The sequence below is a fragment of the Musca domestica genome, unplaced genomic scaffold (assembly GCF_030504385.1).
Source record: "Musca domestica strain aabys unplaced genomic scaffold, Musca_domestica.polishedcontigs.V.1.1 2, whole genome shotgun sequence".
Classification (NCBI taxonomy): Eukaryota; Metazoa; Arthropoda; class Insecta; order Diptera; family Muscidae; genus Musca; species Musca domestica.
The window spans coordinates 42055936-42080248 of record NW_026712249.1 but is presented as its reverse complement, the minus strand read 5'-3'; the positions used below and the strand labels follow the sequence as shown (position 1 = coordinate 42080248).

At 35.4% G+C, this 24313-nt stretch overlaps 1 protein-coding gene across 1 annotated transcript; it reads right to left on the bottom strand.

The window, feature by feature from the left end:
• Positions 1-142: 142 nt before the first annotated feature.
• LOC101900395 (centrosomal protein of 162 kDa) lies at positions 143-24120 on the bottom strand. Its single transcript, XM_059121983.1, has 7 exons — positions 24082-24120; positions 18946-20089; positions 18675-18882; positions 17982-18604; positions 6251-6429; positions 3769-3921; positions 143-268 (listed from the first exon to the last, which is right to left on the bottom strand). The coding sequence occupies exons 1-7, from the start codon at positions 24118-24120 to the stop codon at positions 143-145; spliced, it is 2472 nt and encodes an 823-aa protein (XP_058977966.1).
• Between the last annotated feature and the right edge of the window lie 193 nt (positions 24121-24313).

The window sequence follows — 24313 nt, the reverse complement described above, 5'->3', positions numbered from 1 at the left end:
TTTTCTCTAAATATCTTAAGAATAAAAAAATGTATAATTTTAAATATTTGTTTGTTGTTTTTGTTGTTTTTTTTTTTTTGTTGGTAAATTCTTTAAATTGTTTTGTGCAATTAGCAGGGATTGCTTGCATTTAGCTTATTTTTCATTGATTATTGTTGTCGGTCAGTAGATCGTCTAAAGCACCGTTCAAACGTCCTTTGCTGAGAGCCTCCACTAGCATATGCAGACGTTCCTCACGTTCTGTATGGCGTCTCTCTAGCGATGAAACCTTGTTTTGTGGTAGCATGAAAAAATAAACAAATACAGAGGTTTAGTAATTTTGTTGTTAGTATTAAAGGTGTTAGAAAGTTAGTACTAAAAATACGATATATTTATTATAAATAATTATTAGTTATAAATAAATTATATTTATTATTTAACGGCTAAACGAATCTATGAGGCTAGAATTTTGCACGAGTCTCCCTATCGACGTAAATGAGTATGAAACTCGTACTTTTAGGGTAGGAAAAGTACAAGAATGTATAAAATGACACAACCTTGTTGTGAATCGTCGGTAAGAGATAGAAATTTGAAATTTAGCATAAGGATCATTCTTGATCTTGTTTTTTTATGTAAGTTCCTTCAAAAAAGGTACATATTGGTACTACTTTTTTATTGGGTGGAGGATGAGACTTGAACATGGACACATGGGGGTCACTTTTGTTCTAGAGGGGGAAAATGAGGCGGAATTTGTTTTCATTGATCGATAAATGCTACACCTTTGAAGTTTCTCATGGAACTCACTCTTCGCATACTTGGTGTGATAGGGAGGAAACTCTATTGTCCTTAGATGACCTTGAGGTCGTCCATTGTTCTATAGGAGACCTTGAGTACTTCTATTATCCATAGAAGACTTTGAGAATTTATATTATCCATAGGAGACCTTGAAGACTTCTATTGTCCATAGGGGTCTTGAGGTCTTAAATTGTCCATAGGAAACCTTAAGGTCTCCCAATGTCAATAGGAGACCTATGGGTCTTCTATTGTCCATAGGAAGCATTGAGGTATTCTACTGTTCATAAGTCGATATTGTCCATAAGATACTTTAATGTCTTATATTGTCAATAGGAGACCTTTAATTGTTCTATTGTCCATAGGAGGCCTTAAGGTCTTCTTTTGTCCATAAGATATCTTGAGGTCTTTTATAGTCCATAAGAGACTTTGAGGTCTTCTATTGTGGGCTCCTTGAGGCTTTTCATTGTTCATAAGAGAGCTTTAAAGGTTCTATTGTCCATAGGGCCTTTGAGGTCTTATATTGCCCATAGGAGACCTTGAGTTATTCTATTGTTCATAGGAGACCTTGAGGAATTTTATTGTCCCTAGGAGACCTTGAGGGCTTCATAGGCGACGACAAGGTCTTCTATTGGAAGACCTTGAGGTCTTCTAATGTCCATAGGAGACCTTGAGATCTTTTACAGGGTGAGATGAAAAAACTGCAACCAACTTCAGACTGCTGTCATTCCTAAGCCATTCATCCTACAGCTGTTAAAATTATTCCAGTGACAGCTCATTATATTGTTTACAAACGTACAAAAGCATTTTGGTGAGAATTTTCCAGAAAAAAGTTATTCGTGATGGAATTCAAGCGTGATAGTGTGATTTCTTTATATTTGGCTGGAAAACCACAAGTGGCTATCGTCAGAGCACTCCAGCATTTAAATGTGAATAAATCTTTTGTGTCTCGTACCATCGCTCGTTACCGTGATGCTGGTAGCGTAGCCCGACGTCAAGGAAGTGGACGGAAGAAAACAGCAACATCAGCATAAATGGTTCGAAAAATAAAGAAGCGTCCCGCGTCGCAGTTGCCGAAAAATGGCTCGTGAGCTGAACATATTCCATTCGGTAAATATTGATAAATGAGCTCGGGGTAAAGCCATTGAAATTCCAAAACGTGCAGGAACTTACACCTCAGCAGAAAAAAATAGACTCAAAAGAGCTAAAGAGTTGCTTCGCTTGGCCGAAGGTGGTGCACTGTCGAATTTGGTTTTCTCCGATGAGAAAACATTCGTTGTCCAGCAGTTTGTAGACAAACAAAATGATCGTGTTTATTTGCCAAAGAGGTCAGCTGAAAATGTGCACCTTCGGTTGGCCACTAGAACTCAAGCGCCGGCCATGGTGATGGTGTGGGCCGCCATAACAGCCGATGGTCGCTCTCCGCTCGTATTAATCGGCCGTGCCGAATATTATCGCGAAAATATTCTGGAGGGTATATTAAAGCGTTGGCCACGCAAACATTTTGGCCGCAGACGTTGGAGATTCCAACAGGACTCAGTACCATCGCACTCAGCACGCGCCACCCAAGTATTTGGGAAAGGAATAGAGCTGGAATATGTGAAATTTAGAATGAGGGTCTTTGATGTTGTGTAGGATACACAAATCAAAGAGTTTTTGGGAATTCGAACAATAAATGTACCAAAAATAATAAAATGTACTAAATTTGGTACTATTTGGAATCATGTGAACGGAAAATTGGTAGGAATAAGTTTAGAAAATAGAGTTGATGTAAGGTGGTTTTGGTAATATGTACTGAGTGTAATGCATAAAAGGGAAATGTATAAATGTAGTATACAAAGAGGTCATTCTGGAAATAAATACAATAAGTGTACGAAAAGTACTAAATCGTACTAAATTTTTTACATATTATATCTTGAGGTCTTGTGGCTTTTATCATGAGTTTACAGAGCCAAAAATGCAACTGTTTCCACAACATATTTCCCTTGTTGATATTATTTTTGCTAATTAATTTACATAAATTGATCTTCTCTCAATATTTGACAATTCCATAATCATTTCACAACACAAAGATAAAATACCAATAATTGTAGTCAATTAACGGAATTCTTTCCCACTGAAAACCCATTACACAATTAATTCCCATCCCCAGGTAACAATGGCCATAACAAGAAGAAGTTATTGAGACATAAACTAATTACCAAATAGCCAAATTAAAAAAATAGCTAAAAATTAAGTTATTCCGAAAAAAAAAGTCACAACTATCACTTTGTTTGTCGTGTGTGATATAATTTAGATGAGAAAGAGCAAAGTAATCATCTCATCAAATATTTAAGTGGTGATTACAAAAGTCATCATTTCATTTCACTTTGGAAAAAATTTCACATACATGTCGTTAAATGAAATGGAGGAGGGGGGAAAGGGGGTACAAAGTTTTCAAATCTATGCAGACAATAGTCTCTGAAGAATGAAATAAATACACGACAAAAGCAAAATTAAATCGTCGAAAAGAGTGTAAATTTAATTTAATGATGACTGTCTGAACGACCACGACAACGACGACGATGAAAATAAATTACGCAATCGAGTAATTAATTTGTAAATGAAAATCATAAAAACTGTTACAATTGTTGCATAAAAGAAGCCACCGCTCGTTAAGATGCCAAAAATACAACGGCCATTATACAACAACAAGAGACCAGCAACAACAACAATGTCAGTGGTCAAATTATCGACGTTTTTCACACTTGCAGGCCACGGTGATGGTAATGGTAATGACAGGGCCGGTGGTCTGGTCATTGTGGAGTTGCGTTCAAATACTTGCGGAGATTGTTGCATTGTCTTGACACGAGTATGGGAAGTAACTCTTGTTGTTGTTGAAAAGCGTGTTGGCGAACAACAACAACTACACATGAGGTTAGTTGGGGGAACACTTTTGAAGTTAGTTATTCTGGTAGCAGACACTGCAGTAGGGTTAGTGCTAGTAGTACAACATACCTTGGCTTTGAGCGCATAATAGTCAACGGGTACTTTACGACGTTTTTGCATGGCAAATTGCTCATCACGTTCGTTGAGACGTTGCTGTAATAGACGCACGGTTTCGTGACATGTTGCCAGTTCACGTTCATGGGCAGTTTGTAGGGTTTTCAGCTGTAAGGAAATCAAAAGAGAGAGTAAGAAATTGTTAAGAGAGATTTAAGAGAATGTTAATTTTTATTAGTTTTGGCATATTGTACGAGGTCAGGTATGAATATAGGAAACATACGAACAACAAACCATTTTTATAACTTTTCACCACAATACTAATTTTTATACCCTCCGCCATAGGATATAACCTCCATATTAAGTTTGTAATTTCGTTTGTAACACTTCGAAATATACATTTTAGATCCCATAAAGTATATATATATTCTTGATCAGCATAAAATTCTGTGTCGATTTAACGATGCCAGTCCCTGCGGAAATCACTCTAGCTTCCGAACGAACTGAAGTAGGTTGATAAAATTTTACACAAATATGTGTTTGTCTGCAGGACTTTGGTATTCAGGTATATCCCCCATATAACTGTTCCTATCTATATTCGGTATTTTGATGATGATTTATCGACATTGTTTACCGGAATCGTGTGAAATTTCGTAATGGTGGTTCATAATGAGTACTAGAATCTACGACAGAAAATTGTCTATGCAGGTCCACGTCTTCGTATAGCCCCGTATAACGGTACGTCACTATATTCGGTATTTTGCTGATTTGTTTCATTTATGTTTCATAATTTTTATTGGAAGTTACTAATAGGTACTGCAGTCCATGACAGGAAATTGTCTATACAGGTCCAGGACTTTGTAAAGCCCCTTAATATTGGTACCTCTCCATTTGATGATTTAAGCGACATTATGCCCAGGAAATGTTTCAATTTTCGTATTTTAAAGTTCTTAATGGGTAATACAGTCTATGACAGAAAATTGTCTATGCAGGTCTAGGTCTTCGTATAGCCCCCATAAATCGGTACCTTCCTATATTCGGTATTTTTATGATTTTAGCTACATTATTCACCGAAATTACCTTCCAATATTCGGAATTTTGTTGGTTTCAGCGCCATTATTCACCGGAATTATTCTAAACTTCGTAATTGTACCTCGTAATGGGTACTGCAGCATGTGACAGAACATTGTCTATGCGATAACTCCCTTTATTCGGCATTTTTAAGATTTTAACGGATTTTAATTTATTATTTTCCAAATTTGTTCCAAATGGTAGAAAGTCCGGTCGAATTTACTGCTTTTTATCTTTGGGCCAAATCCGTTTCAGGACATTTGGGGTCGATCTAGCGATGTCCGTCCGTCCATCGGTCTGTCTGACTGGTGTGCACGATAACTCTCGAAGGGAGTTTCCGATTTGGTCCATACTTGATATTATTATCGTCACACTTAAATCAAGTTTGGAGATGGGCAATTACGGTCCACTCCTTCTGGTACCTTTCCCACAAAATGTCAACATTTTCAAAGAAAACAAATTACTGAACAGAAAAAGAAAGGATACTCCAATTTTGCTCCAAATTTGCAAATTCTAATATTCGCATCAGTGCTAGGTCAGGTGCGAAAATGGACAACATCGGTCCATTCCATCCAGTACCTCGCCCACAAAGGGTAGACATTTTGAATAATTATAACTCTTTAAAAATGTGATGTAAGTTTCCGATTGTCTTCGAATTGCATATATCACAATATTTTTATAAACCCAAAGTCTGGTGTGAAGATGGAATATATCGGTCCACTCCTTCTGGTACCTTCCCCACAAAGTTTCAAAATTTTCAATATTCAATATAATAAAACATATAATATAAAACACGAAAGTAATATTCGATTCCATTCAAACTTAATACGTTTCAATATTTATACCAACACAAGATCTTTTATAAATATGGTAGAGATCGGACCATTTCTTCTGGTACCTCCACCACAAAGTGTCAAAGTTTTGAATAACAAAAACAATCATAAAACCCGAAATAAGCATCCGGCTCTCTTTAAATTACACACATCACAATATGTTTATTAAACCGAGGTCTGGTGTGAAGATGGGATATATCGGTCCACCCATTCTGGTACCTCCCCCACAAAAGTTCAAAATTTTGAGTATCCATGAAGCTCATAAATCGGGAAATTAACATCCGATTCTAATCAGACTAGGTACAATTAACACAATATCTGTTAAAAATATGGTAGAAATCGGACTATACCTTCTGGTACCTCCCCCACAAAGGGTCAACGTTTCGAATAAGAAAAAAAGTAATAAGCATCCGGTTCTCTTCAAATTACACACATCAAAATCTTTTTGATATCGCAGGATTCCATATTCGTAAATTTTTTTTATTCATTATTTTTTTCTTTTTGTGTACATCCTTGATTTGATGCACTTATCATACCGAACCTCGTAACAAATTTTACTTAAAAAATTTACAAATATTTTATTATTTACTTACATCTTGCAACCGTTTGTCATGCAACGATTTGTAATCGGCTTCCAAGAGTTTGTATTTACTAAGGGCTTCTTTTAAAGCTTGAGATTCCGTTGTGGCAGGCATGTGATCCATATTCGATCTAGACGTACTACTGCTGGAAGCGGAGGCAGTGCTGTGCTGATGCTTTTCATTTTTAAAGGCTACAAAAAGAGAGGCGAAACAAAATTGCAGACACAACATTAAAGCAATTAAGAGAAACAAACAAAATAATAATAATATTTTTTTCGAGACACTATAAATTAAAGTATTAGCTCAGATATAATATAACGGGGATCGGTTATAGTGGTCATAAATCATTTGGGTTTTATAATTTTGGTTGTTTTAATTTTTGGTTATTTTGTTGTCAATCAAAAAAAAAAAAAAAAAAGTTCATTAAACTTTTAAAGCAAAGGCATAACGACAAGGGGAAGAAGAAGAAGTAGTAACAAAAAATAAAGCATTTTGCAAAATCGATGACGTCACATGGTCGATGGATAATACTGCATGGTGCTAATCACATGTATCGCATCGTCATGCTTCACCCACTGGTTTAAATGATTGATTGATCGCCGAGTTCATTTTGGAGGGAACCACCAAAGTTTACATAATTTCTTAACTTTGCCCCACGAAGAAAGTCTGGCCAGAGATTCGAATACAAAACAGTTTCCGAACACTATTCCTATTCCATTGCAAGTAGTGATAAATTTCTTCTTCAATTCTATGGAAACTTTTTTTTAAATAACTTTCGCTTTTACACCGCCTTGTTTCTGTCGGTAGGTGACCTTTGCTCCCAATCAAGTGTAGAAATTATTTTAAAAGATGAATTGAAATTAATATCTGCCAGATTATGGCCCCGGGAGTTAATGAGTTAAATTATGCAATTTTCCATTTAGAAAACAAATCTTCGATTTAAAATGATGTAATGTTTCAGGAGATTTTAAAATCGTCTATCAACTTGTCTAATGACTAAGTTGACAATTTTCAAAGTCCCTAAAATTTGGGGGTTCCGAATATGAGATCTATAGCAATATTGAATATTTTTGACAAAAATGTATCTAGCCTGATCGAATTATCAAAATACACCTGGGTATGTTGGGAATTTGTAACAAAACATGCCAAACACTTGGTAAAGGTAGCCACCGAAACGGGCCAAAAACTTTAAAATACCTACAAATAAGAGGTACGTTATTGCTATTACTGTACTGTTACATTTCCAATACAAAACAGCACAGGAATACTATAAGAACGAGTGCAAATTTTAAAACTCTATCTTTTAATGAGCAGGAGAACATGCAAAAAAATGCCATTCGATTAAAATACCAAATTCCAGAAAGGGATTTAGGAATGTCATATCACAATGTTAACGGCGGACCTATAGACAGACAGACGAAACGGCTGAACCTAGAATCTTGACATTTTGCACGATGATCGGTCTTGATGCGAAGGCATATGATAAGACTGGGCTTTTATGAAATTCGTACTAAAAGGGTACGAAAAGTACAAAAATGTACTGAAAATTTAATACTTTGTATTGGACAAACGGAATGAGCTAGAATTCTGAAATTTGGAGTGAGAGTCACCGATGAAGTGCAGGATAGGTTATTAAAATTGGTGTGAGAATCGAGGTTGCAAAGTAAGTTTGATATGTGAAAGTGGGTTTGGAAATGTGTACTAAGTGTGCAAACTGTACTAAATTTGGAACAATTTAGGATGAACGGATGAAGCTGGAATTTTGAAAATTTTCTATTGGGGTCCCTGTTTGTAGTAGATTTGTTATATAGAGGTTGTTTTGGAATTATATACTACAAGTGCCGGAAAAGTACTAAATAGTATTATATTGGGTACAATTTGGTGTTTGGTGAAGAGATAGTGCGCGAAATCTAAATTTTGGGTCACTGTTCATGTGTAGCCTGGACATATGGAGGTGGTTTGGGAAATTTGTACTATAATTGTACGAAAAGCACTGAATAGTACTACATTTGTTATTGGGTGAAGCAATAGAACTGAGATCCTCGAATTTGATATTCAGTAGTATCTGGGTTTTGAGATTTGGCTGTGGTTTGGAAATGCGTCCTATATTTGTACGTAAAATACTAAATTGTACTAAATTTGGTATTGGGTGAAGAAATAGAGCTGAAATCCGGAAATTTTATATAGATGTCACTGTTGGTGTTTGTAGTCAAGATGTGGGGGTAGTTTTGGAAATTACTACTATACTATAATTGTACGAAAAGTACTGAATGGTACTAAATTTTGATATTGGATGAAGCAATAGAGCTGAAATCCTGCAATTTGATATTTGGTTTATTGATGGTATCTGTGTTTGAGATTTGGATGCGGTTTGGAATTATGTCTTATATTTGTACGAATATAACTTAATTGTACTAAATTTGAGATTGGGTGAAGCGATTGAGCTGGATTCCCGAAATTTAATTTTGAGGTCTCTGTTGGCATCTGGAATTGAGATATGGATGTGGTTTACGATAATTATACAAAATAGTTCTATAGAGCAGAAATCCTGAAATTTGAAATTTAGTTTACTGATGGTATTTGTGTTTGAGATTTGGTTGTGGTTTGGAATTATGTCATATATTTGTACGAAAAGTACTAAATGGTACTGAATTTGGTATTGGGTGAAGGGATATGGCTGCAATACCCAAATTTGTTATTAAGGTCTTTGTTGGTATCAGGTTGTTTTGGAAATGTGTACGATAGTTATACAAAAAGTACAAAATAGTTTCAAATTTCGTATTTGGTAAAGAAATGGAGCTGAAATCAGGAAATTTGATATGGATTTCTATATTGGTGTTTGTGGTTAAGATGTGAGGGTGGTTTTGGAAATGTGTACTATATTTGTACGAATAGTTCTAAATTATACTGGCTGGAATCCCAAAATTTGATATTGAGGTCAGAAATTGAAATATGGAGGTGATTTTGGAAAAATGTACGATAATTGTACAAAAAGTTCTAAATAGTTCTAAATTCTGTATTGGATGAAGGCATAGAGCTAAAATCCTTAAATTAAATATTAAGATTACTGTTGGTGTCTGGGTGCCTATATTTGTACGAATATTTTTAAATTGTATCCCGGAAATTGATATTAAAGTTTCTGTTGGTATCTGGAACTGAGATATGGAGGGGGTTTTGGAAATGTGCGCTACAAATGCACGAATCGTACTAAATGGTACCAAATCTGGAATTAGGTGAAAGTATAGAGGTAAAATCCTGAAATTCGATAATTATATTACAGGTGGTATTGGTGTTTGAGATTTGGCGGTAGTTTGGAATGTATCTTATATTTGAACCAATAGTACCACATGGTACTAAATTTGGTACTGGGTGAAGGGATAGGTCTGGAATCCTCAAATTTGATATTAAGGTCCCAGTTAGTATCTAGGATTGAAATATGGAGGTGATTTTGGAAATATCTACGATAATTGTACAAAAAATACTAAATAGTTCTAAATTGGGTACTACTTGAAGAAATGGAACAACAAATCGGAAATTTGATGCAGATGTCACTATTCGTGTCTGTGGTTAACATATGGAAGTGGTTTTGAAAACGTGTACTACAATCGTTCGAAAGGTACTAAGTGGCACTAAATTCGGTGTTTGGTGAAGGTTTCTGTTGGTATCTGCTGTGAGATTTTATGGTGGCTTTGTACATGAGTACTATACAAAATTTTTCGAAACTTACTAAATAGTACTGAATTTGGTATTGGGTGATAAAGAGAGGAGATGAGATCTTGAAATTTGGTATAGATGTCTGTGTCTGTGGTCGAGAGAAAAATTGAACTAAATCTGGAATTAGGTGAAGGGATAGAGCTGAAACCTTGAAATTGTATATTGCAAATCCTCTTGGTGTCTAGGATAGGGGTGTGGAACGGTTTTGCAAATGAGTACTAAAATTACACGAAAAGTACTAAATGTTACAAAATTTAGCATTGAGTGAATGTTTGGAGCTGAAATCCCAAATTTTGAAAAGGAAAATTATGAACAATATATAAAATCATAAAAGCCTGAAAATTTAGTACGATTTATGAAGTTTTAATACAAAGGTTTTGTCAAGCTGAACAAATTGTGCATTTTGAGTGCTTAAAAGCCCTAATACGAACTGTTGCAACAAAACTAAAATCATAAGGCGGCCATTTCTCTTCAAAAAAAAAAGTTGTTAAAAGACAACGATTCTTAAAAAGTTCTCAAATATATCTCCATCCATTGGTCATTCAAAAAAAAAAAAAAAATATGCTTCTAACGCAAACAATTCTTTTATACGACAAACAAGTTGTTCAGTATTTCCTTTTGGTTGGTGCTAATAACTAACTTTCTTACCTCAAAAGTAAACAACATGAAATGTTTACGGAAAAAACCCCCACAATTTGAATAAATTTGAAACGTAAACAATCACAACAAATGACATTTCTTTTCGCACGCACATACCTACGGTGGTGGTGCTCCTGTTGTTGTTTTTTTTTTTAATTATTACATAAACTTTTCGACGCATGTCAAATGACAACAAATCACCATAACCATCAGAGCCTATTTATGACCATTTAAAGTAAATTCACGCACGTATTTAACTTGATCTAATTTGAACTAAACAATGCTATATCAGCAGCAGAAGGAACAACAACAACATTTTACATAATATTATTTTTTAAAAAAAGAGTAGAAGAGTGTATTAACAAAATGAAATACCAAAATAGTATCATTCACTGGCGAGAGAAGGTTCATTTATATGTCATACGCGTCTAATGTTTGAACGCATTGTCGAACGTGTGTCAAATCTTCCATTACTTTTTTTAATTTCATTCGGTAATAAGCGAAAGACAATTAAACTTTATTTTCAAAGCGTTAATTTTGTTATTATTTCTTTTATTTTGTCATTTCTTAACTGAAGCTAACTAAACAAGCAATTGGCCGGACGGACATGATGTTAGCCGGTAAGCTTACCGATGCGCGCGCGTATTGATGTTGACATTTTTTTAACATCTCAATCCGGCAAATTCTCTTCCCACACAGGGCACACACACCTTCTAATGGTGGCAAAACAAAAACAGACCGAAGAAGATAAATAAACAAACTTAAAAACGTAAAAAAAACAATAACAACAATATTCGCTATTGACAAATGTTTGTTGTTTTTGTGATTTTTTTTTTTGTTGGTTTGTTTTGTATAACAAAAACTTTTGTCAATGATTTATTTCCGCATAATCATTATTTGGTGTTAGTTTTGTTATTTGCCCAGATGTACGTGTCTTTTGTTCAATTCAGAGAAAGTCAATAAATAAATCAGTTAAGAAAGATATCACCAATGCCCCCAACAACAACAACAAAAATAACGATGCAGAGTCCAAGCCACTAAACATCCGATCAACAGCAATAACGTCTTTCCATGCGACCGAAAGCACTGTGGTATTATAATCAAATATTGATCAAATGTATTTAAAAATCTAAATGATTTATATATGGCAGTTGATTTGAGAGAAATATATGAATCGAAGAAAAAGTGAGAATAAAAAACGTGATTCAAAATTTTCAGATAAAATTTTACTCAAATGTTGTTTAGAACCTTAAAATTTCTGGTATTAAAAATGGGCTATATACATCCACGACTTTGGCAACATAGGTCCCCCATATAACGGTACTACGAGATTTAAGACATTTTTGTGATTTAAGCCATATTGTCATCCGAATTTGCTGTAAATTTGTAGTTGGAGTTTCCAATGGACAAAATCACATTCCTACAAAAGAACCACATAGCTCTTAATTGTGGTATCTTCTACCAAATTTTATGCACATTTCGGATTAAGTCTTTTCTGAAGCCGTTGATTTTAGGTTTTCGGCAATACTGCAGGTAAAAGCACGAGGATTATTTTGATCAAGATTTATAGCCCTCAAGCTATTCAACAAGGGTATTTTAAGAATAGGATGTCTCTAATTCTAGTTTTCAGATAGTGGAGGGTATAAAAAGTTCGGGATACCGTAACTAAACTAAATATATATTGTTTAATTTTGCTCTCATTTCCTTTAACCAAGATGAACCCTATTGAAATTTTAGATAAGCGATTCAGATTCGAATATAGTCAATGTGTAACATGCTCCGATTTAAAGTTTATTGTGTAGTAAATGATTAGTATCTGCCAAAAAAGGATATCAACCGAGACCTCAATATTAAATTTCGGTATTCCAGCTCTATCCTTTTTATACTTTTCGAAAAACAGAGACTTCAGTATAAAATTTAAGGTTTTCAGCTCTACTCTTTCACCCAATACCAAATTGTGTATCACTTAATACTTTTCCATTAATTGTAGTACACATTTCCAAAACCACCTCCCACAGACACCAATAGTAACATCCATATCAAATTTCATGATTTCAGCTCTGTCCTTTTACCCAATACCAAATTTAGTACTATTTGGTATTTTTCGTACTATTATTGTACACAATTCCAAAACCACCTACATATCTCAATTCCAGATACCAACAGAGACCTTAGTAACACATTTGAGGATTCCAGCCCTATCCCTTCACCCAATACCAATAATGCATTTCCAATCCACAGCTCAAACACAGATACCATCAGAAATTTAAATATCAAATTTCAGAATTTCACCTCTATCCCTTCACCCAATGCCAAATATAGTAGCATTCAGTACTTTCCGCACAATTATAGTGAACATTTCCGAAACCACCTCCATGTGCCCAGGCTAGACATGAACAGCGACCCTAATACTAAATTTCTGATTTTGAACACTATATTTTCACCTAGTACCAAAATGTACCAAATATAGTACTGTTTAGTACTTTTCTTACAATTGTAGTAAAAATGTCCAAAACCATCTCCATATCTTAATTTCAGATACCAACACAGACCTAAATATCAAATTTCCGTATTCCAACCCTTCACCTAGTACCAAATTTAGTACTTTTCGTACAAATATAGGACACATTTCCATATCACAGCCAAATCTCAAAAACAGATATCATCAGTAATCGAAATAACATATTTCATAATTTTATATCAATCCCAATACCAATTATAGTACCATTTACTACTTTTTTTACAATTTATAGTACACATTTCCGAAACCACCTCCATACGATCAGATTACACACGAACAGCGACCCTAATACCAAATTTCTGATTTCAAGCAGTATTTGTTCAACTATTCATATTTCCAAAACAATCTTCATATATCAATTCCAGATAACAACAGAGATCTCAATATCAAATTTTGGGGATTGCAGCCCTATCCCTTCACTCAATAACGAATATGGTTCCATTTAGTACTTTTCGTTCAAATATAGAATAAATTTGCAAACCACAGCAGCATTTCAACACAGATACCATCAGCAATCTATATATATCAAATACCAGAATATTATATCTACCCCAATACCAAATATAGTACCATTCAGTACTTTTCGTACAATTATATTACACATTTCCGAAACCACCTCCATACGTACAGGCTATACATGAACAGCGACCCTAATACTAATTTTCTGATTTCAAGCAGTATCCATTATTGGATGAACAATACCAGATTGTACCAAATATAGTACAATTTAGTCCTTTCCGCCACATTTAGTTCACATTTCTAAAACCACCTTTTTATCACAAACCTACCGCCAACAGGGATTCCATTACAAAATTTTAAAATTCCATTTCCATCCATTCACCCTAAACCAAACTCATACCAAATTTCAATGTTTTACCTTTATCCCTTCACATAATAACAAATTATACCATTTTGTAAGTTTAGTGCCACTTTAAAATTTTTCATTACCTTAAAGTTCGAAATTCTAGTTTCGAATTTCATTGGAACATATATCCTGCAGTCCGTCAGAGAATTTCATTCCAAATTCTAGCTCATTATGCTTGTCTTATAAAAATTATTACATTTGAAGTACATTTTATGTACATTTTAGTACAATGCACAATTTCAAGATTCTAGCTTGAGCCGTTTCGTCTGGGTGTTGATTAATCAGTCAGTCACTCACTCAGTTTTTTCTCTTTTATGTTCCATAATTTCATATTTAACAATACCCAAAGAGTAATTTTCAATTGATTGGAAAACGTCTAAAATTGCTTTTGACAGTCGATTTTCGATTTTTCGATCATGGACATTTTGGAGTTTTGAAGTTATGTGTTTCAGCACTTCTAAAAATGTCCATTAAAGGAAATAAAAACGATCCCATCTTTGGAGAAAATACAAATATCAAATTGAAAACTAAAAATCAAAAATCGATTTTAGCTAGAAGTTAAAGTAGGAAAACTTAAAGCCAAATTTTGCTCCCATTTTCGTATCTCTAGGGCATATCCATTATTATGTAATATGTTGACACATTATGACATTTCATACACAATCCGTGAGTACCACTGTGCACCAATTAGCCAAATGAGGTAACAGTCGAATAGCAAACGATGCCTTGTTAAAAACAAACGAAACGTGTTATATTAACGCTTCACATGGCTTTAAAATATTCAACATGAATTTAATGTGAAATTTGAGAACTGAAACTAACTGCTATTGTGTTATTATGTTACAGTATAATTTCTGGAATCACAATATTATTATATTGTCTAATTATTATACTTTTAGCAATAACACAATTGATCTACAAATTAAAACAAAATGTTACAATTCTGGTGCAGCATAAAAGTTCATTTAATAATTGTGATAAGTAGAATAATGTGTGCATATAATTAACATCCAATTAGAAAGTAATTCTCAGATTCAAATATATATTAAATAAAATAAAACTTCATTCGACAAAACCACCAAACCGAATATCAAAATGTTTTTCCTTATCACAAAACGATTGGCACTAAACTTGCAGTCAATTTCGATTTGTTCCAACAGCTGTCACCGACGTTCATTACAATAAAAAATACAAATGCATATGAGTTGCCTTGTCGGAAATAACAATCCAAATGCTGGGCACATACTGATAGAGCGCACATTTGCTACCTGTATTTTATTAAATCGAATATAAATTTTAAAGAAAGGCCGTTACATCCACCCTGGTATCAAATTTAGCCGACAAATTTCAAATTACACTTGCCAAGTCACATCTATGGCTGAAATGCATTTTTAATTTACATGTAAATGTTACATTAATTTGAATGAAATGTCAATAAACGAGCGATTATAATTTATGGTGCGGCCAGAAGCATTAATTCCCACCACAATTTCCAAAGATAGCGGCGAAACAAATTGTACCATTAAGAGATTATGTTGATAATAGTAATTTTTAAAAATTTTGTTAATCGTGTGAGAAATTATGAAATTATATGTTGTTTTGTTCCCAAAAGAGGGCCCGGCCTAAGAATGAGAGAAATTGGAAAAAATATTATGTAATTTGAAATTAATTAATGACTTATTTGAGTGAATAATTAATGATCGTTTGATATAACTTGAGGCAATGGTGTGGTAGAAAATTAAAATAAAGCAGTTATTAAACTTAAATATATATTTCTTAAAACGAACCTAAAGGATGAAGAATAAGTCAGAAAGAAGAAAACAAAATAAGGGCGGAACCGACTATATCATACCCCACACCACTCTCCACATTTAGCATAACTATCCGTAACAAATGGACGTTTGCATTGGAGATTTCTATAAAGGAGAGCATGTTATTAAATGCATATTGTGGTAAAAAAATTAAATCGGATGATGCATGGATGGATCGATTGCCCACAAACTTGATAAGCTTTATTTTTTATATTTTGTACCGAATATCGTAGAGAATGTCTATATGTCGTGAGGAAGACTTAAATATGAAACCGAATGAGAGGTATAGCAAACAAATCATACCATCCTATTTATCATATTATACCATTCCATTTTAATTACCGTAACATAGCTTAAATTTATTATAGTTGTAAAAATCAGATTATTTTTACAAATTGGAGAGAATTCCACATTAAACTACATTTAAATCTTAACGGAGAAAGCTTTCTACAAAATTTTGCAGGGATATTTGTAGGCTGTATGTGATATGTGTATGCTACATATTATTTGTTTCAATTTTTTCTAATCAGAATATTCAAAATGAACAATTGGTTCCGTTTGACAATATTTTTTAATTAAGACCAACAGTGACCTCAATATCAAATTTCAGAATTTCAGCTCTATACCTTCAATCAATGGCAAATTTATTAACATTTAGAACGTATATTCAAAACATTTTACATCTCTCCACCCTAGAACCAACACTGATCCAAAATTAATACCATTTAGTACAATTATAGGACGCATTTGCAAAACCATCACCACATCTCAACATCAGATACCAACAGCGACCTTAATATCAAATTTGAGGATTCCAGGCCTATATATTCATTGAATTACAAACAGTGTAGCATTTAGAACTTCTCATATAAGTTTAGTACTCATTGCAATCCTAGACACCAACAGTTATCGCAATATTGCATTTCAACTCCATCCCTTTACCCAATACAAGATTTAGTACCATTTGGCACTTTTCGAACAGTTATAGCAAACATTTCCAAAACAACCTGCATATCTCTAAACCAGATACCAACAGAGACCTTAATATCAAATTTCGGGATTCCAGTTCTATCCCTTCCCTCAATACCCAATTTAGTACTTTTTATATAATTATAGTACACATATTCAAAACCAGCTTCTTCTTTCAACCACAGACACCAACAGTGACATCCATATCAAATTTGAGGACTTCAGGTTTATCCCTTCACCCAATACCAAATTTCGTACTATTTATTACTTTTCGTACAAATATAGAATACATTTCCAATCCACCGCCAAATCTCATGTTCCCCCAATACCAAATTGTATCAAATATAGTACTATTTAGTATTTTTCGTGCACTTGCAGTACACATTTCCAAAACCACCCATTTATCACAAACCTGCCACCTACAGAAACCCAAAAAATGTTAACTTCATCCGTTTACCCTAAATCAAACTGTTCGCACACTCAGTACACATTTTCAAAACCACATTCATATATCAAACTTAACTCTCCAACCTTTATTCTAATACCATACATCAAATTTTTAGCTCTACCCATTCCCATAATACCAATTATTATTAGATTATTTTAGAAGTTTAGCACCACTTTAGAACTTTTTGTATTCAAAAAATAAAACTCGAATTTTCAAAAACCCAAGCCTACGCACCAAGACTAACCCTCGGGTGAAATTTCAAGATTCTAGCTTTAGCCATTTCGACTGGGTTTTCTTTACGAATTTTGTTTATTTTTCGGACTTTTGATTTGGCCTTTGACGGATATTATGGATATCAAGGGATTTTCAAATGTTTCACCCGTTTATTAAGGATTTAGCTAAATGGTGGGGCATTACTTTTTTCCTACCTTTCTTCTTAACTGTTGCATTACTCAGATAATCAAATTCTCGTAACTCATGGTCAGTTTTTAAGGTTGGAGAAATTTATTTTTTTTATAAATTATAATTTAAAATTTATATCCCAAATTGAAAGTTGCATATTTTGCTCAAGGCTAAACATACAAGTAGGGGTAGATGAGTCGGCAACTTAAAATTTCAATTTAAGTTGACACACCATGAATGATTGAAGCGCTATGCTAATTTCGTATTTTTTTTTTTAATTTTTTGACAACAAACACTTCCTCAAAATTAATTGACAACCCATTTCTTCAGTCCCCTTTTGCGAAACTGAATTCGCAATGCTTTTCCCAACTTACCATCTTTCTCCTTTTGTATTTTCTTTATTGTCTTTTTACATTCGTCCAATTCACGGGTTAATCGCTGCATTGCCTTATTCTTGATGGCCAAATCGACCCGCATACCACGTATGGTGGCCAGCAGATGGGCATCTTCTTTGGCATTTAGGGCAGCCTGGGCTGCGGATAGAGAAATTGTCGAATCGGATTGTGAGACAGGTAATTTTGAGGCAATTGCAGAGGACAAGTGTTGTCCCGAAGCTGTGGCCATGGGTTTGCGTATGCCACTCTGTTTGGAATTCGGCCGTGAGTTGTTGGGTGTGGAATTGGCTGTACTGCTGGTACTCGAGCTGGCCGAGAGGGCCTGTGCAACTGCGGTGCCAATTGTATTGGTACTACTATCACGGGTGCATGTGGAATTTATTGGCGTTTGAGTGCAAACGGTTTTGCGTATAATCTTTGGTTTGGGTTTAGCAGCAGGAGGTGGTGGTGTGGGTGCTACCGGCGGTGTGGGTGGAACATATGGTTCTTCGGTCTGCGTACAATTGTTGTAGAATTTCTCCGCCTTCTTGGAGACAAAGTAATCCAAGGTGCGCACCTGTGATTCGATTTTTTCATTGAGTTTTGTATTGATTTCCTGAAGGCTGTAAAGGAGAAGCAGAGATTTTTTGAGAGATGTTGTTTGTAATGAGTGTTCTGGATTGAAGACTATACCTTAATACTTGGGTTTCCAAATCAGCAATGTGGGTTTCATATTTTGCCTGCACCGAGTTGAAACGTGCCTGAACATTGGCAAGTATCTGCTGGGCTTTAAAGTCTTGTTCTTTGGCATCCGCCTCGAGTTGTGCAATGCGCTGCTCCAATAGTTTCCTGCTATTGCGATCTTGATCATTGCTGGACATGCCACCACCCTTGGAGGCAACTGGAAGGAGAAAATAAGGGATATGAAAGACTGGCTGGATATTTATATGGGAGTATACTTTACCTATTAAAGCTGACACCGAATCGGGATGTTTGCGCATTAGTATCCTCTCCATTTCTCGACACTGCCTTTGCAGGTCTTGTATGGTCTTGGCATCCTTCTCCTTGAGCTCCAGGGCCCGTTTACGTTCCGCCCTAGTCTCTTCAAGTTCTGTTTGCAAAACCTTTTGCAATTCCATGGCCTCATCACGATCGTGGCGGGCCGCCTGCAATTCAGTCCTCAACACATTGGCACATTCATTGAGATGTTGGACATCCAGCTTTAACATCTCCGACTCTTCCTGCAATTGGGTATTGCTCTCACGTAACTTTCGATGTAGCTGTGACACGGTGTCATGTTGTATACGAAATGATTCCAAACGTTCCTCGGTGTCTTTTAGACGTTCTTGCAACTGTTCTATTTCCAGTTTGAGAGCATGCTCCCTGCTAAGGTTGTGATGTTGCGGTATGGTCTCACTGATGGGCGATGTCAGGGTGGAGACAACACGCACCGGTGATGAATTGACAGATTTGTCACAGTACGAACGTGTTGTTGTGCCAATGCCAATCGATTTGACAAGTGGTCGTAGGGGGAGTGGAGGGGCAGTAGCAGTGCTGCCACTACTGTTACCGGGCAAAAACGATTGGCTACTGACACCACTATCGGGTGTAGTCATCGATGATCGGCGCCCCAGATAACTGCCGGAATTGCAACGTTCCCTGGCTGGTTGATTGGCGGCAGCAGTGGTGGTGGTGGCGACATTGTTACCTGCCAAACGCTGCAGGGGACTAGCCAAAAGATTTGGTGTTGAGGCGGTTTGTTTCTGCAATGCTTGGGCCGAGCTGTGGTTAATTTCAAAGCTGGGACGCCTAGCAGTGTAACCATATTCCATGTGCATTCCTTGGCCACCATAATGTTGTACCGTACGTGCCGAAGTTATTGAAGATATCGAAGAGAATGTGGAATCGTTGTTGGCAGCAGTAGACGATTGATTTGCCCGCCTTGTATTCAATGGCGGTGGCTGTGGCGACACAATGCCAACGACGAATTGACGTTCCAAATGGGCTTCGCCATCATAATCGCCTTCTCCTCCTCCTCCTCCATCTTCTTCATCCTCGTCGTGGACAATTAATTCAATTGTTTCCATTGCCTCGGTAATTTCTTCAATCTGTAAAAGTGAAGAGAATGAAAAAAAAGAAATTAATAAAAATTAGAGAAAAAAGGCGAAGCAATAAAAAAAAGAGAAGATTACACGCTTAAGTCAAAGCTGATTATTATGAAAGAATGCGAGAAGATAACTATGGATGAATAATGTAACCAATAAACAGGCTTTCACGCCGGGGATACCACCAGTGGTTAAGTATTATGGAAATATGTGACTAATGGAAATTCAAATGAAATGGAAAGTGATGTGGATGCGCTTTTTCGTTCGTCTGTCCGTCCGTCTGACGCTGCCCTGGTGTTGGGTCATTGAAATTTCACACCTCTAAGTATTCTATTGTTCGATCATAAAGCATCAACATCATCCATGGCGTTGGCTATTTGCCCGCCTGCCTGCAAGCCAAGAGCATTATTCATTGCCCTAGGGCGTTTATTGATTTTGAGACGGTAAAGTCTATTTATTCATCAACAACATGGAGGAGCGTTTTCAATTGTTTTCTTCTTTAGGGTTAGTTTTATTTTTGAATATTTTACAACTATTTGAGTATTGGTGGTATGGTTTGCATGCTGGACGCACATGCCTCGTCCATGTATTTGGGTAAGAGCTGCCTAGCTTTTGTTTGGCCACAATTCGTTTTGGGGCGATGCCCGTCATGACAACGTCGTTGAAGGCGATGATGATGATGATGCTGCTGCCGCTTCCAGGTTTGGCTTCTTATTTAGTTGTTTTTTTTTTTTTTTCATCTACTCGACCATTGTTTTCAGGTTCAATGGGACTTGTTAAGGGATTTACACACGAACATGGGTGAATTGTTTCTAAGACGCTTACTTTCGCTTTCAATTGCCATACGTATAGTAAAAGTTAGATGAATGGTAAATTTTTTGTTGGTGTTTTTTTAGAAATTTGGATTTGTTTCAACAGTATATTAGGCGTCTAAGATATCCTAAGAAACTGAATGTATCGTGACCAGACCTACACCAATCCAAAAAGCCCCAGAAGAAAAATTTCGCAACATCATGAAAAACATTCCAAAAATTACGATATTGGGGTCGAAAATTCAAGTCTTGGAAATTGCATAAGATATGGAGTATTTTTGTCACTATTATAGTTTTTGTTGTTGCAGCAGACATACTGTTATTACAGCATAGACTGAAGTAACAGTCTTTCAAGAAACAGAACTCGGGTCTATATATAAGAGCAACAAAATAATTGATTTACTGACTGACTGAACGAGAATCAACGCCCAAACGAAACGGCTAACCGTAGAATCTTGAAATTTTGCACAAGGGTCAATCTTGGTGCGTATGCGTATTGGTTGGATATTCGAAAGGGTACGAAAATACTTAAATATACTAAAAATTTAATACTTTGTATTGGAAAAAGGGAATGAGCTGGAAGAGAAATTTGCAATGGGTGACTCTGATGGTGTGCAGGAAATATGTGCCAAAGGGTTTTTGGAAATTCGGACTTTAAGGTTACAACAAATTTTAAAATAGTACCACTTGGTGCTATGTGAGCGGATAGAGCTAAAAACTTGAAATTTGGTGTGAGAATCAAGGTTGACAATTAAGGTTGATATATTAAGTTGATTTTAGTAATGTTCACTAATTTTACGAACTGTACTAAATGGTACTAAATTTGTAAGAGTTTGGTTTAGGCTGAACAGTTAAGCTGGAATTTTAAAATATGATATAGAGAACCCTGTTTGTGGTAGGTTTGTAATGAAAGGGTAGTTTTGGAAATGTGCAATACAAGTGCACAAAGAGTACTAAATAGTACTATATTTGGTACAATTTTGAATTTGGTGAAATGTAAAATTAGTCATAGGGTCACTGTTCATGTGTTGCCTGGTCATATGGAGGTGGTTTCGGAAAAGTATACTATAATTGTACGAAAAGTATTTAGTGGTACTATATTTGATATTGGCTGAATGGATAGAGATACAGTTCGACTACTAATAGCATCTGCATTTGAGATTTGGTGGTGGTTTGGAAATGCGAGCTATATTTGTGCAAAAAGTACTAAATTTGGTCTCGGGGATAAGGCTGGGATCCACAAACTTGATATTGAGGTCCCTGTTGGCATCCGAGATTGAGATATGGAGGCGGATTTGAAATGATTACTATAATTGTACGAAAAGTACTAAATTTGGTATTGGTTGAAGGAATAGGGCTGGAGTCCTGAAATTTGATATGGATGTCACCTTTGGTATCTGGAATTGAGATATGGAGGTGGTTTTGGAAATGTTTGCCATAAGATATGTGTACCATAAATTAGGTATAGGGTGAAAGGATAGGGCAGGAATCCACATATTTGATATTCATGTCACTGTTGGGGTCTGCGGTAGTAGTACTAAATTTGGTATTGGTTGATGGAATAGAGTTAAAACCCTGAAATTTGATATGGATGTCACTGTTGTTGTCTGTTGTTGAGATATGGAGGTGGTATCGGAAATGTGTACAATAATTGTTGGAAAAGTACCAAATGGTACTAAAATGGGTATTAGATGAAGATATAGAGCTGGAATCCGAAAATTTGATATTGAGGGGCCTTTAAGTATCCGAAATTGAGATATGGAGGTGGTTTTGAAAATGTGTGCCATAATAATGCTAAAAGTACTAAATTGTACTAAATTTGGTATAACTTGGAAGGAATTTCGAAGTTTGGAAATTCAACCTACATTTTACTAAATTGTACTAAACTTGGTAGTGGGTGAAGGGATAGGGCTGAAATCCTGAAATTTGATATTGAGGTCTCTGTTGGTATCTAAGATTGATATATGGAGTTGCTTTTGAAATTTGTACTATAATAGTACAAAAAGTACTTAATAGTACTAAATTTGGTATTGGTTGAAGGAATTGTACTGAAATTCTGAAATTTGAAATGGATGTCTCTTTTAGTGTCTGGAATTGATATATGGAGGTGGTTTCGGAATTGCGTACTACAAAGGTACGAAAAGTACTAAGTGGTACTAAAATGAGTATTGGGTGAAAATATAGAACTGGAATCCCGAAATTTTATACTGAAAGGTCTGTTGGTATCTGGCATTGAGATGTGGAGGTGGAAATCCTGAAATTGTATATGGATGTCACTGTTGGTGTCGGTGGTTAATCTATAGAGTTGGTTTCGGAAATGTGTTCCATAATTGTATGAAAAGTATTAAGTGGTACTAAATTATTCAGTATTCAGTAAAGACATAGGGCTGGAATCCTCAAATTTGATATTGAGGGGTCTGTTGATATCTGAAATTGGGATATGGTGGTGGTTTTGGAAATGAATGAAAATTTGAATTAAGTGAAGTAATAGAGCTGAAATCCTGAAGTTTGATATAGGTGTCACTGTTGGTTTAGGGTGAAGCGCTGATTTTGAAATATGTTCTAAATGTTTACAAAAAGTACTAAATATCTTATTGGGTGAAGTAATAAGGATGGAGGGATAGAATAAAATTCTGAGACTTAATATTCAGATTGCTGGTTGTATCTGTGTGTGAGAGTTGGTGCTGGTTTTGGAAATATTTGTAAAAAAGTACTATATTTGTAAAAAAGTACTTAATTGGACTAAATGTCGTATTGGATATTCCTTCATCCAGGGATGGAATGCTGAAACTGTTGCTGTCTGTGGATGTGTTAAAAAGCGGGAACTTACTAGATTTTTTTTATTTTATATAAAAGTAACTGGTTTCAAACGTGTCCCACTGTAAACTACAAATACCATTGAGACCGGTTGGAGAATGCATTTAGAGTTTGCAAACAACAATAATGTGGGTGGAACCATTATACGAATACGGTTGGTTAAAATCTTCAAAATATCAAAAATCCGGAGGCACCGCTTTATGTGAACTTAAGGAAAACGTGGACCTACCTATACACAATGTTCTGTCACCGGAGCTAGAATCCATTACAAACTACAAATACCAAATTTTACACAAATCGGTGAAAAAATGTGGCTAAAACTTACAAAATAACGAATATCGGGAGGTACCGTTATATAGGGTCTACCCCAAAACGTGTACCAATGTCATTTTCAATACCAACCATTTTAGACACAATACAAACTTTTTTTTGTAAATTTCAAAGCTCTAAGTCAAATGAACTGTATCGTGATTTCGACAAAAACACAGAAGAGCCTTGTTAATTTGACTTAGAGTTCTATGCTGATCATGAATATATACATGCTTTATGGGGTCTACGGCTAATATTTAGAGATGTTCCAAACGCAATGACAATTTTA

Coding starts and splice junctions, on each gene's coding strand:
- LOC101900395 (XM_059121983.1), bottom strand. CDS start 24,120: ATGGTTGGTATTGAAAATGACATTGGTACACGTTTTGGG. Junction 20,090..24,081: donor ACATTGGTACACGTTTTGGG/GTAGACCCTATA, acceptor TCACTTTTACAG/ATTGAAGAAATTACCGAGGC. Junction 6,430..17,981: donor AATACAAAAGGAGAAAGATG/GTAAGTTGGGAA, acceptor CTCTTTTTGTAG/CCTTTAAAAATGAAAAGCAT.